The sequence below is a fragment of the Canis aureus genome, chromosome 3 (genome assembly GCF_053574225.1).
Source record: "Canis aureus isolate CA01 chromosome 3, VMU_Caureus_v.1.0, whole genome shotgun sequence".
In the NCBI taxonomy this organism is placed as follows: domain Eukaryota; kingdom Metazoa; phylum Chordata; class Mammalia; order Carnivora; family Canidae; genus Canis; species Canis aureus.
In genome coordinates, this window is record NC_135613.1 from 15,081,934 (window position 1) to 15,096,214 (window position 14,281).

The 14,281-nt window shown below is 46.5% G+C and overlaps 2 protein-coding genes across 6 annotated transcripts in view; one reads left to right on the forward strand and one right to left on the reverse strand.

The window, feature by feature from the left end:
- The window catches only part of SYCE1L (synaptonemal complex central element protein 1 like), a 72,452-nt gene extending 66,586 nt beyond the window's left edge, over positions 1-5,866 (forward strand). For 4 of the 5 annotated variants that reach the window (XM_077890890.1, XM_077890891.1, XM_077890893.1 and 1 more), the window contains 2 exons: positions 4,700-5,086; positions 5,600-5,866. In XM_077890890.1, coding sequence (XP_077747016.1) covers positions 4,700-4,951 — 252 coding nt within the window. In that variant the 3' untranslated portion in view covers positions 4,952-5,086; positions 5,600-5,866. The remainder of the gene's footprint in view (positions 1-4,699; positions 5,087-5,599) is intronic. The other variant, XM_077890892.1, reaches the window with a different exon arrangement.
- ADAMTS18 (ADAM metallopeptidase with thrombospondin type 1 motif 18) overlaps positions 3,042-14,281 on the reverse strand; it is a 74,778-nt gene continuing 63,538 nt past the window's right edge. The window contains exons 17-20 of the mRNA XM_077890882.1: positions 13,480-13,665; positions 11,565-11,777; positions 9,254-9,401; positions 3,042-5,030 (exon numbers count right to left, since the gene is read on the reverse strand). Of these exons, the coding sequence (XP_077747008.1) occupies positions 4,915-5,030; positions 9,254-9,401; positions 11,565-11,777; positions 13,480-13,665 (663 nt within the window). The 3' untranslated portion in view covers positions 3,042-4,914. The remainder of the gene's footprint in view (positions 5,031-9,253; positions 9,402-11,564; positions 11,778-13,479; positions 13,666-14,281) is intronic.

Here is a 14,281-nt window from a genome sequence, read left to right on the forward strand (position 1 = left end):
CTGCTCTTCCCTATCTTTTCAAAGGCTTTGTTTCTTTTTCTTCTGTCATACAAAAGCTGAAGTTACAATTCTCATTGACTCGAGTCAGCCAATGCATTTCTGGCAATTTGTAAGCAAGTGACAGTTGGCCTGATTCATACGAGTGATTAATTCACCTCTTGGCACCCAGTGTCCTGGCAGGAAATAGGATGGAAGCCTTCATTCTGCCTTGACTCTGGATCTCAGGAACACAACTGTTTCTTTCAAGCGCTGGGGTGTCTCCACGCACACACAAGGACCTGGAGTAATTTGCCAAAAGCCACTTTCCAATGGGGATTTCATTGGCTTCTCTATTGTGTGTCCTTAAAAAACAGAACAAAACAAAGAAACAAAAAACAATACAGTGTACTAGTTCTTGCATGTGGGTGCTTGCCTGAGAGAAATGGCCAACTTCCCTCCATCCGGCTCTTCTACTGCCTGCCCATCCAACCCTGCTGTCGACTACTGACATGGTTGGAAATAAGAAATCGAGACAAAGATGGCCAGGGAACTGGTCCTTGCCTGTGAGTCTTTTTCTTGACCCACTATTTACAGCCCTGAGGGTCTCCCGGTGAAATCCACACAGAGGATGACAACAGGATGGCAAAGCCCCCTTCATTACTGGCCAGGTTTAGCTCAGACCCCTGCGGAGCTGTAGCAGAGGGCATGGTGCCAAGGGAACTCCTTTGCCTACACAAGGAAGACCGACTCGAGGTGCTTTCCTTTATCTATCCTAGACAAGTGATTCCAAAATGAGTTTTTCCTCAGAGAAACTTGCATGCCTTTTAAAATATAAATTCCCAGGCCCTACTCCCAGAATTAATTAATTGTTTCTGGAATGGGGCCCAGGAATATATAAAATATCCCTAAGTGATAGTTAGTGCAGCTAATTATTTAGAAACTGTTGTCCTGAGACTTACTCTAGATCCAACCTGGCTCTCAAAAAGGATGGGGCAGGGGAGAAAGAACCTTCTTTCCAAGGAAGGGGAGATATTCAGCCTCATGGTACATGACATGGGGCTGCCGAAACAGAGGAGCACACTAAGGAACAGTAGAGCTGGCTTGGCCTTCTGACAAGGAGGGGGGCGGGGGGCTGCTGGTCCTTCCTGTGCTCCAGCCACATAAAAGGAAAGAAAGGAGAGGGAGTCAGCGGGAGAGACATGTCTGGGCCTCGCCTCCAGCAGGAAGAGCCGCTGGCCCTGGTTCACCTTCAAAGACCATCTCTCAAGGGCTCTGTTAACTTTATACAGTGAAAGTGCCCCTCTGTACTGCACACTTGGTTTAGAAAGTCCATTAGCTGTCAGATGGAAGGTTGAGGAGTACCAAGTGTTCATCCCGTCTTTTCTAACGTGTGGGATGGGCATAGGGTGCAGCGCTAGGTAGCGTCAGGTGATGGCCTAACCTCTATGGGGCAGAGGCAGCCTGAATGGGGAGGCCAAGGCGATGCAGGGAAGAGGGGAAGAGGGGGTGGGAATAAACAGGAGTATTGGGGAGACATGGCCTAAGGGTTTCATTTTCCTAGCCATTAGTGCCTCTTTCTCATCCAAGTTAGGATGCTAGGAAAAATCTCTGAACCTCTTCGTTCATTAAATAATTAACAATTATATAACTTGCTTGTTATTAAATGACCTGATTATGAACTCAACTATGTCCCTTACTAAAAATAGCTTAGGAAAACAACTGTACCCAGCACGTATGTCTTCATAACATTCAAATAGGATGGTGGTGGTGTGCAGGGGTAAGGCAATTAGGCATGAGTTTACAGAAGCAAAGGAGGATACGTTCTGGATATGGCTCCTGCTGGCTTCTCTATACAGAGCAATTGGAACCAAAGTCACTTACATCATTATTCTCAATGTCTATCCAGAAAGGTACATTTAAATAGATCCCATTTTCCTTTCTATGCACAAATGTAACTTAGGATTAAAGATAAAACTCATCTTACAGAAAATTCCTTCTTTATCTTAAACTTAGTGATGTGAAACTGAATATTCCTGAGGAGCTCTGAACAGCTCCCCTATTCTCGCTGAGGAAATTCTTTTTATAGATAGGAATTTTGTAAACCAATTAGTGACTATTTTAACTAAAATGAACTGAAATGTTTATATTATTTATGGAGCTCACTTTTATGGCTACCTTGGATGAGATATGTGATATCTCTGGATCCCAGAGTCCTCATCTACAAAGGGGAAAAAGTAGTATCTTTCTAACTAGAGTCTTGTGAGGATTAAAAGAGGTAACATATACAAAGAGCTTGGCACACTCCCTGGCACCCATTAAACAACAAATATGTGGTTGCTTTCATTAATATTTTATCACCAAAAGTCACAAGGATATCTTCTCTTTTCTATTTTATGTGCCATCTATTGTTTTTCATTCTTAACCAGTTTTGTTTGCCAAATAGCAATAATTCATATAAAAATCTTAAATATATTTTAAAGATTTGCATGCATAAATGATACACATGTACACACATACATTCACATATGTATGACATATTCATATTTATAGATAGATAGATATCACATAGAGAAGAATATTATATACTCAGGTCAACTGGACTGACTTTGCCCAGACTTTTTATTCTCCATTGGTCTGATGATTACAAATTTGGAAAACCTGAAATAATTGCTTTTTAATTTGTTTTTCCTTCCTCCTTCTCTATTTTTTGCAAGAGGATTTCACCAGAATGCTGTTCAAATGGAAAAAAATAAAGGAGAAAACCAACTACACTTAGGGTAGATTTATCTAACCTGGATGATTTCCATAAATGTTGACAAAGCATTACAGCAGGAAAAAATACTCTGTATCTCCATAAGATGCTAAATATGTCTTCCATTTCACCCCCAACTTTTGGTGGTTTCTAATTTTCTTAGACACAAGCAAGAAAAATCAATGAGTGCTTTATCTTCCCGATTTCTCATTGAGCAATTACTGAGTTTCCCAATCAGTATTTATACAGTTAAATGATCTTGGAAGTAGCTGACTTCTCTTTTATTCAAGAACTTAACAAATTTCAAAGGTAAGGAAACAGAACACTTTATTATAAAACTTATAAAATAATTAAATATTACACATATATTTCGACTTTTCTCTATAACCCATTGTTTTTTATTCAACAGTTTTCCTCAGAATTAATACCACTTACTCAGAGAAGCAAGTGAGAACACATAAGAATAGGCTATTAATAAATTAATTTTTCCATAAAATAATAAAATGATCATTATATAAAGAAACAAATAACTTGCAATTTTTCAGAGGGCAAGGGTGGTGTTATGGAACTGTGTGTTTCTGATGATAAAGTGGCCACAACCCTAGGCCAAGCCAAGTGGATTGAGAGACTATGCTAATCATTTTTTTTCTCTGAGATTCAAGAACGCATGATTTTAATTAGAACGGGAACAAAGGATGCTCTAAATTTAACAAACCACTGTCTAGTTGGTTGTGCTGAGCTGGCAAATCCCTGTTTGAATTGAGACTTTATAAAGCAGTAAAACTGGGTTACATTCATCAAAGAAATTGAGGAATAGAGTAGAATTATATAAATATGCCCTTTTTAACCACATCTCAAAAACTTACAGAAGGACTCAGCCTTGTAAGTTACTTTGGTTTTGGCAAAATAGTGTGGTATTTTCCAATTGAGAACAATTTTAAGCTCATTAGTGCCTATCAACAGCTGGCTTCTGGTGACTAAAAACATCATCTGAAAGATTATAAAATATTCTTATTCACTGAAGGATCTTGGCTTATTATGATTTATTAATGTTAACATAGCAAGAAGACAGATGGGGTTTTCTATTGCCACTCTTTTTTCTTGTTAACTAAATCTCAGGGAAAATTTAAACATGACAGTTGGTAGAAAAAAAACCACAAGTGGTCTTTAATTTTCCAAGCAGCTCTGATATTATGTAGGGAGCCTTATAAATGACGGTCTACTCTCCTTCAAAACACTGCTGTTTTGCTCTTTAGCTCCTCCTAGATTTTTACCAGAAATTAAAATCTCCCCAGTTCTGATTCCCAAAGAGCAGACTAGAGGCTTCCGTGTACTTGTTCCACTAGCACCAAAAGTTATGAGGTTGATATACTGCATAGGACATCAACATTTGCCTTTTATGTGAGTTTGTGGGCTTTTTGTTTTGTTTTTTTGAGTGTGAACTTCAATTAAATGGAGATCTTAAATAGTCCATGTTGCCCTGTTTTCAGAATATTCCTTGGAATACTTTTCAAGTTGTAAATTTTAGTCTTGGAGACTCTCTAAGCAGAATATCCTCTAAACAAAATTATAAAAACAACACACGCACACGAGATAAACGTAACATGAAGCTTGCTAGTCCAGCAGCAAGCACAGTTATGAGCACCATTTGGCTTCCTGTGTGACTCCGAGCTTGGGCTGTCCACAGTGCCAATCAAACTGTGAGCTCCAGGTAACAGTTAGGCAATGTGTTCCATCCAGACTTGATTGCTCCAAGCCTCAGTCTTTGACCTGAAGTCTTCAAGGACCTTTGCAAAACGGAGGTCTTGCCGTGGAACCCTCTGAAGTTCAAAGGGAGCAATCTCTCCCAGCATTGACCAGATTCTCACTTTGTCAGAATTAAAATGTGACGTAGCTCAGTGTGATCCATCACTTCTTTCGTGTAACAGTGCAAATCAAAGTTCTTTTGTCCTTTCTTTTGCAAGTCAGATTTGTCCTCGCTTCCCACGTTCAAGTGCTTCGGAGTACCATGTGCTTTGGGGAAGTGAATGGGGAGCCTGTCTGTTCTTGAGAGTCAGCTCCACAGATGCTGCAGCAGCAAACAGGTGGCCTGCAGTGACCAGCCTTCGATGTGAAACGTGGCCGGTCTCTCCAGAGGCGAGAGGTAAGATCTTGGCCCTCAGGTGTCAGGGAGGGCATGGAGATCAGCTCTTCCTCGTGCATGACTTGCAGCACTGTTGACCGTAAAATTTGTGGTTGCAGACGCCGTGCTGAGGAACTAGGTGACACCAGCTGAAGAAATCCACACAGGATGGATCCTCTGCAATGAGAAAAAGTATTTAACCCCTTAGGAGAAACCTTAGCCTTTTTCTTAAGGTGAGAGCCTACAGGTCAAAGACCTTGGATCTGCCAGCCTCATGCCTCTGAGTGGTTCTGCTCATTATACACTAGGACTTCGCTGGGAGGGTGGGGGAAGCAGTATTAAGACATCAGAAGGGACTAAATGTTGACAGGAGGGGGAAAGTGGATGTTAAAAATGTTCTATCCAGCCAGAGATTCATGTCTGACCCCAGTAGCCTGGAGCTACCATTCTGCATCCCTAGCACAGCACGTGAGGAATCCCCTGGGGATGTTGTTAAGCCACTGCTTCTGATTCAGAGGGTGTGGGGTGAGAGCTAAGGGGCTCTATATCTAATAAGCACCCAGGGCATGCTGCTGCTACTTGGTCCACAGACCTTACTTTGGGGAACAAGAGGCCTAATGTATCAGGAGTCATCACACCTGGGTTTGAGGCCCAGCTGCAGTACTCCACATCAATTTAAATCTCATAGCCAGTCTGCAACTAAGTGAATTTAAGTCAACACCGGTCCTAACTTCTTTTATTAACAGATGTGATTATGGACCGTGGAAGCAGGACATTGTACATCAGGGATTTTCACCCAGAAGGCCCTCCCTAGATACAGAATGCGTGTGAAGCTGTATGTAAGATTTTCTTTATATAAACCTCCGTGCACATTGGGTCTTAGCTGTTTTACTGGATACTCAAAGAATTTTCACTTCAGAAGTGCTTATGGAAAAAAAAAGAGTGCTTATGGCCTACCTTGTACATAAATAAATGTCCTCATTCACGGTTGGAAGGGTTTTCCCCTTCATCTACGCAAGGCTTAGAAGTCACTTTACCTTCACCTTGCCCAACACCCCCTACTATTCATAGGCACCCACCTACATCCCTTCCAAAATGATCCTTCAAGTGCCCCTCTCAGTATTATACTATATGTTGGCAAATCAAACTCCAATAAAAAAATACAAAAAATAAAAAATTTTAAATGGGAAAAATGGAAACAAGAGCAATAAAATTATGATAAAGGTCACATTAAATAAAACATCAAAATAGGAAATAGGCAAAATTACATATAACAAAAGATGTGCTAAAAAACATGTTGGTAATGAAGATAAGAAAATTATGTCATAAGTAGGCAAACATTTCAAGTTACATAAAATCCTTTTGCATGAAAAAAAATTATCCTTAAGTAGCTCTGCTCTGTGCCCTTGGACATGGCTGCAAGGCTCTCGGCTCTCCGGTTTCTTTTCCTGCTGCTCCCGATCTGTCTCCTGCTCTCTCTGATTCAGAACTGCCTGTAGTTCTTTCCCCATGCCTTTGTCTTTCTGCTAAAATACACCTCTCCCATCTCATAGTAGTCCTGCTGATCCTCTCAAGATAAGACAGTTCATGTCATGTCTCAGCCCCAAACTCTTCCTTTGGCCCCTCCATCCACCTAGAATGAAAGGGTTAGTCCTTACAACGGCTGACGTGGCCCAAGGATCTGGTTCCCCCACTACTGCTTGACTCATCTTCTTCCTCTTGTCCCCTCCCCGACATGGGCCACCTGCCTGATGCCATAACGTGCCAGGCATCCTGATCCAGGCATCCAGATCCTTTCTTTTCCCTTTAGTTTCTACTCAAAGGCCACTGACAGTAGGGCCTTCCCAGACTCCCCCATACAAGCAATGTGCTCCCTGGCCTCCCAGAAAGCACTCCCTCCTCCCTACCTTGCTTTATTTTTCTACCCTGGGTCTATCAGCCCTCATCCTATTATGTGTTGCCTTATTGTCTGGCTCCTTTCTGGAACGTAAAATCCTTGAGAGCAGAGTTCGCCGACTATTTTCATTACTTTATTCCCAATGCTTAGCGCCTGTCACAGAGTAGCTGCTCAAGAAAATGTTTGTTAAAAAAAAATAGCTTTCCTCTAACTATCATGGCTGAAACAACCAATGTGAAACCCACAAAGTCTCAACTTGGGTATAATGGTGAAGGAAGAGAATTTTTCTTCTTTTCGGGAAGTCCTGGATATGGCGTCTAGAGAATTTTCTGACAGGCTGGTAAAGATATAAGAGAAAAAAGGAGGAAAATAGGCTTTTTGTTCTGAGCATCTAGAAGAGGGAATACTGACCTGGACCATCACAGGGATTAGGGGTGGGGCCCCAGGAGAAGGGTGTGGGATCTGTATTCAATTATTTTTAATATATACTTGTACAGTATCTTCTATCCCAATCAACTAGCACATAGCCTAGTCCACCAGAATGTACATCTGAGTCAGTTTCTATTTAAATCATAGAGATTATCCTATTGAGGCAGTGGAAATACTGCATCAGGATAAAAACAGACCATTAAAATGATGGTCCTAACTGCACTGTTGTATCAACACCTCAGAGTTAAATCTGAAGTCCTTACAATGGCTGACCAGGCCTCCAGGACCAACTTCAGCTAATCACCTAACGCCTGCCTACTTTATACATCCTCCTCCAGGTGTCTGGCTGTTCCTTGATCATATTCACACATTCCCACCTCAGGGCCTTTGCATGTGCTGTTCCAACTGGCAGGAACACTCTCCTTCTACATATGCACATAGCTTGTGTTCCTTTAGGCGACCTAAAGGTGACCCTAAAGGAAGGTGAGCTATGTGTGTATCTAGAAGGATGTTGCCAGGCACCTGGGTGGCTGAGAGGTTGAGCATCTGCCTTTGGCTCAGGTCATGATCCCAGGGTCCTGGGATCGAGTCCCGTGTCAAGCTCCCTGCATGGAGCCTGCTTCTCCACTTCTGTCTCTGTGTTTCCCTCATGAATAAACAAATAAAATCTTTAAAAAAAGAAGAGGATGTTGCCTTGTTCTTTTATCCCTAGAAGAATGGTAGGGATATGTGGCAGGTGCTCTGTGACCTGGCTTTGAATGAAAATAGAGAACCTCACAGTACTTTACAAACAATCTTGCACTTCACACATGTTGAACACCTATGCTGTGACAGGCGTGGTGCTGGATGAACAAAATAACACCAATGGCCTCCCTCCCCATCTTGGATCTAACACGTGTCTTGGCTCTCCCCCCACCACGTACTCCCGCCCAGCAGCTTTCATGATTGGCCACTGTCCGTTAGCCTGTCTCAAAGTACCTAGGGGGCATCCACTGATTCTTGGCATGTGTGGGTTTGTCCGGGGTCATCTGACTAACAAGGGGAAAGGGAAGTCACCAATAGGGAAAAAAGGAGGAAATAATTTACAAGTTCATGACCACTTGCTCAGAATGTGGGTTTCTTCCCCCATAAACTTTGTGCTGAGAAAGGCTGCAGGTTTGTAGAATTCTAGTATCACCTTGGACGTGGCGTGGCTCGGAGAAGCTGCTACATTACTAGTTTTCTGGTCTCATGCAAACCTCAGATAGGGAAGGAGAGAGGACAGAGGGGGGCAAATTGATGCCCTGGGCCTGGAACCAAGGCTCTAAGATGTAGATAAACAAGGATAACGATTTAGAAATGTGAAGTGAGAGGACAAGGGAGAGTGACAGTCCTGAATCTGATTCACCATCAATTGGGAAGCACGGGCTAAGAAATTTAGTCTTGGAAAAGCTGTCATTGGAAGAAAGGAAATTCAGCAGGTACATGGTGGAACGTAATTTAGCACAAGGAAATCGGATTAGGGGAAAGAGACCTTTCCTGGTGTGTTTGTCAGGTGACTTTAAAGAAAGTTGGGCGAGTGGAAAGCAGTATAGTTCACGCAGATGATTCAGTTGCCCGTTTTCTCAGCAGCACGCACTGCGCTTCGTTGGAAGGACGGTAGACACGCACACACGGAAGCTGTTGTCTGGGCTAACTCACGGCTCAAGTTCCCCCGAGGACGACTCCCACTCCCCCCTGTGTTCCTACTCGTGAGCGTAATCTCTGGTGCACGGTGGTTACTTTTTCACTTGCTTATTCAATTAAAACGGTGTTAAAAAAAAATGGGACTTGCAAGATTACCATTTCCCCCTTTCCAAGTAAGAATTAATGGCTAAAGAGTCGTATCATAGAACTAAGTGTTCCCTGCCCATGTGTGTGTACAAGATCATTCTGAGCAGGAGCTGCCCTGGATTTGTGCCCTGTACACCTGTGGGGAGCCTCGTTCACACTGACCGCACTGGGAGAGGCCCCTAGACTTGTGCCAGGAATAAACTGCACAACCAGATAGGATGGGTGAGACTAGTAAAGTTGACTCGGGTGTGGGGCCCTTTACCTCGCTTTTCAGGAGCTGGGCAGAAGTTTGTGTTACAGGCTCGTAGCACTGGAGGTTTCTGACGGAGCAGACAGCTTGAGGAAGGCCGGCCCTGCTGAGCACAGCGGACCAGGCGAGTCTGGACACCCCCTCCACAGGTCACCGTGCACTGCAGAAGAGGGGAAGAGGGAGGAGTCAGCGACACCCAGCTGGAAGGTGTCCCTTCAGAGGTCAGCAGTGTCAGAGAAGCCTCTGTGACATGACCAGGGTGCCTGCTGATGAAGCAGGGGTTGGCCGGAGCCCGGCACGCAGGCCCATGGCCACAGTTAATACACGGGAGCCTTGTGATCTGGTTAGAAGGGGATCTTAGGCAGATGCATCTATCTCAGCCCAGAGAGTGTGTCTCCAGTTAAGTGGCTCGTAAAGGAGAGAGCTTCCAGAAATACAGAAGCTGCCATAGAATGCAGAACAAATCCTCACAGTATTTAAAGAATTCCAGATAATCTCTGCGGATCCAATAGGGGGGTGGTTCAGCATTAGGACAGTGAATGAATAATACTTCGTCCGAGGCAGTGTTGGAATCCTGCCCTCTTTGCCCAGCCAAACTCTGAGTTGGCACAGTGGGTGTGGTGTTTCCTAGATAGAAGTCAAGGGTTTCCCCGTTCAATTAAAATAAAATAAAAAATAGATGACTAACAAGGACTATAAACTTTATTTTTTCCAGACACATAATAGAAAGATATTTTATAACTAAGGAATAAAGTATCAGGAAAAAAGCCCTTTGAATTGATTATTTTTTGTTTTGCTTTTTAAAAAATTTACTACATATTTTCTTATTTTCAGATTTCTTATTTGCAGATATGGTTAAGTGTTCATTTTGAACAAGCATCATTATATGGACCGGTATTTGGGAAAAAATAAGTGGGAGCAGAAAGCATAGGAGTTGTGGATTTAGCGCCAAGTTCACGTATAGCCCTATGAGTTGGGCTCATCATCTAAATCAGGAGTTGGCAAACTTTTTCGATAAAGGTCAAGATAGTAAATATTGTCAGCTTTGTGGGCCATGTTGTCTTTGTTGCAACCATTCAAGTCCGCCTTTGAAGCACAAAAACAGCCGGGGACAGACGATATGTAAACAAAAGAGCACGGCGTGGTTTTTTGTTTTTTGTTTTTTATGGCTGAGTTCTAATAAAACTTTATTTACAAAAAAAAAATAGGCAGAGATTGGGGGCACAGATTTGGCCTGTTGGCAATTGTGTGCTGACATCTGATCTAAATAATCTTAAAATAATCAATTTCCAAATCTCTTAAATAAGATAGTGATAAAAAATTTGAAAAAGCCCACAGCCATCTAAATAGTGCCTAGCATGATGTCCAGCTGATTAGAGATACACAATTGCACTAGTTTCCTTTCCTTTTCTCTGTAGTTTAGTTCTCAGATCTTCCCCAATACACACAGGCTCTCACACACACACACGCACACTATATATACACGTATGGATGAAGGTGAACTTACATAGACACAACTTTATAGACCTCCATTTGTGCTCACACATCCCCCCACCTAGCCCCTGTGTTTAATGATGGGGTGGGCGGCCCCTCTCAAGCCGGCGAGTCCTTGAAAGAGCTGGGACATCTGTTGGTTGGGAAGTGTGAGGACCACCACGCGGCCCCTCTCCCAGACTCTGCTTCACACACCAATCCCAGCCAATCAGAACCGAACTACCGCAAGCAAAATTTCATCCGAGTCTTCTGAGAAAAAGGGTCCCTCTAACATCTGATGATTTTTAAGAGCTGGTGTCCTTGCCTGAGTTGACCAACTCTGAGCTTTTCTTGCCTCCTCTACAAAACAGGGACAAAAATACGCCTGAACAGGCTGTTACAACAAATGTCCGCTGTTACATAATTCAGAAACATGCCATAAAAACCAAAGGAGTCAAGATTATGAGCAAGGTTTCCAGAATACAGAAGACTCTGTGGGGATTTTAATCTGTGGGGATTTTAAAAACAGCAGCAACCGTGACCTTTCAGCACCATGTGACCAGCCTGGTATAAGTGCTTTGTATTATCTTCGGCGCTCATGAAAAAAATCCGCTCCTCAGGACATTATCGTCTTGATTTTCTAGCTGTGGAAGCCGAAGCTTACGGATTGTGGAACCGGCCCAGGGCCACACGGGGTGGAGCTGGCCAAGATCTCCAGTTGTTCGGCCTCCAGAACTAGAGCTTCTCCTCTTTACATTTGGACGGGGGTGGGGTGGGGGGGTGGGGGGCTAACAGCAGCCTTTGCTGGGCCTCCTTCTGGGGAACGCAGCCGAAATCTGCACAAGCTCACCTGCTGCCACGGCGACGAGTACCACGCAGCCGCCACGCTGAACCCAGGATGGGCGGGACAAGCCCCTCTCTGGCAGGGTTCTTCCAAGTCGAGGTTTGGCTTCTTAATATTGCGGCACCTTCGCTCGGGGAAAGTTAGCAGCTTTCCCTGGAAGGGCTTCTCGCTGCATTTCATCTCCCTCTTCCTCACGCCCAAGCCACAGGTCCTCGAACACTAGGAGCCAAGAGAGGAGGCATTAGGGGTGCAAGGCTCCGCGGTCAGGCGAGCTGAGCAGAGCATCGTCCACGTGGACTTCTAGGAATGGGATTGCAGCGGGTCAACCACGTGTGCTCGAGGATCCTGAAGATGCGGCAGCCGCGTCCCTCATGCCGCTGCAAAGGAACCCAAGCCTAGGGAATTCGGAGGCCCCAGGTGGGCGCCGTCCAGCAGCCCCAAGAGGCCCGTGTGGGCGCGACACGGCCCCTGGACAGTCGGGCAGGCGGGGGATGGGCGCAGGGCGTCGTGCAGCCTCACGTGGCCGATCGCCTGTGGCCTCTGGCTCTGAGGAGCTGCGCGTGCAACGGGCGAGCGGGGCACGGGGGGGCCACGTGGGAAGGAGCCACCAAGTCACAACTTGTCCCCTACCCTGCGTCTCACTGGGCGGAGCCACCACCCAAAGCTGTGTGACAGCAGGAAAAAGGGCAGGCTGGAGGCTGAGGAAGTATGTGAGAACTTAAGTACTTTAAATGGCATCGCGGGTGAGATGGGGAATGGGTAAGGCCTAACTGCCTAACTGCCTCCTAACTGCCCTGTATCCAAGCGGAGCCTGGTGCCCAGAGGGGAGCGCTGAGCTCACGGCAGCTCCCCGCGTGGGGAGGAAGCGGGGCTGCGGGGCAAGTGGGCAGCTCCAGGTCGCACAGGAGGGAGGAAAGGCTGCAGGGAAAAGGGGGCGTCTCATTTGCAGGTGCATTTAGCCCTGCGGCTAGAACCCCAAGGGAATGGGGTGCGGGGCACGCACTGCTGGGTATGGGGCTTCTTGTTCAGACTGAACAAAGGACACCAGCGGCCACTACCAGGGGCTGCGGGGCTGAAGGCCCTGCCTCTGCTGGCCGCCTGGTCCCCTCCGGAGCGGACACCTTGCCATCAGGACCGGGTGCAGCCCCCAGGCCTCCTCTGCTCAGGGCTCCTGCGTCTATATGTGTGCACTGCAGTTTCCCACGCCACAAAGCCCAGGGACATCTTCACGGGCCCTGTCCCCGCCGCCCCCCTCCCACCACCACATAGGCCGGAACGAGGCATGGCCTCCTCGGGGGCTCAAGAAGATCTCCACTCCTGAAACACCCTCTTTCTTCCCAGCCACGGCCACCTCCCCGGAGTGCCCTGCCCACCTCCGGGCTGCGCTCTCCGTGCTCAGTGCCAAGTGACCCCCACCCCGGCCCTGAGGAGGCCTCAGCTTGCACCACGCCCTCCTGCCACTGCTCCCGTTGGCTTCTCTCTCTGCGCCCTCGTATGGCGCACACCTTCCTTCTGGAAGGATCTTCCCTCAATCCCCCCCTTGCCCAGTTCTTGCTCATCCTTCAGACTCACGCTCCCTGGAACATCTCTCCTGGCAAAGACTCTTCCTGGTGGCAGGGCTGGGGGACCCCAAGGTCTCCCATGGCATTACAGACCCCCCAGTGCAGCAGCATTCTGCGTGCCCCAGCCGCGGCGCATTCCATGCACGGGGTGGAGACCTGCACCTCCACTGCCCACGCACGGGCCCGCTCAGTGCGATGGAGGCTTCGGCAGGGTCCCATGAAGAGGCAGGAGGAAGAATGGACGAGTAGTAGGCACCTGCTCCATGTGTGGAGCAGGAAGGAGGTGTGAGCATCTGGGTGCTGGTGAGCGAGCGGAGCATTCCAAGACACGACCCAGCGGTACAGACTCTCACTCCTACCTCACTCCAGGAGGAGACAACCCACTGCAGCCGGTTATTCTTGGGGCATCGTCCTAGCACGCAGCCCTCCTGTGACTCTGGCCTTGGGATGCTGGAGCACAGGGCCTCGGGGACCTCCTCTGCCGTTGGGGAGCTTTTGCACAGGACGTCGCGCTTCCTCACCCCTCGCCCGCACGTCTTGGAACACTGGAGATGGGGGGAAAAGGTCATTTGCATGCTGGGAACAAATTAATGAGGTATTCACAAAAGTAACATTAAGCTTTAGAACCAAATGCCCAATATAATCCCTGGCAGCCAGCAGGAGAAATCTTTCCTCCCTCCAGAGGCCTTAAATGCAGGTTGGCATTCACCTTCACCAGCGAATGCCCGGGGCCGAGGCTTTCTCTGTGCAACAAGCATGATTTACTGGGAAAACGGTACGTGGCCTGCTCCCGGCCCTAACTGTGGCTCGCTCCCTGGCACAGGGCAAAATTGGTCTGGGCACTTGGCTAAGGAGGATTATCGTGCTCCTGACAGGAAGTAGAACAGAAATACATGTACACATGTAGCAGCAACGGATCATGGCGTTGATAGAAATGGGTTGAGGGGTCCAATTCTTCTCTCTACCCACCTGCTGCCTCTGGGGTGGGCTCTGTGCTAACTCTAGGGGAAGAAATAAGTAAGCATCGGCGGATGTCCGTGAATGGGCCTGTCCCTCCTGCACCAGCACATTCTTGTCCTTTCCAAGGACTCTGTGAGAAAGTGGGGAGTAATCTCCTCACTTTCAGATGAACAGTTAAAAACTTGTCAGGGTCACTTAGGA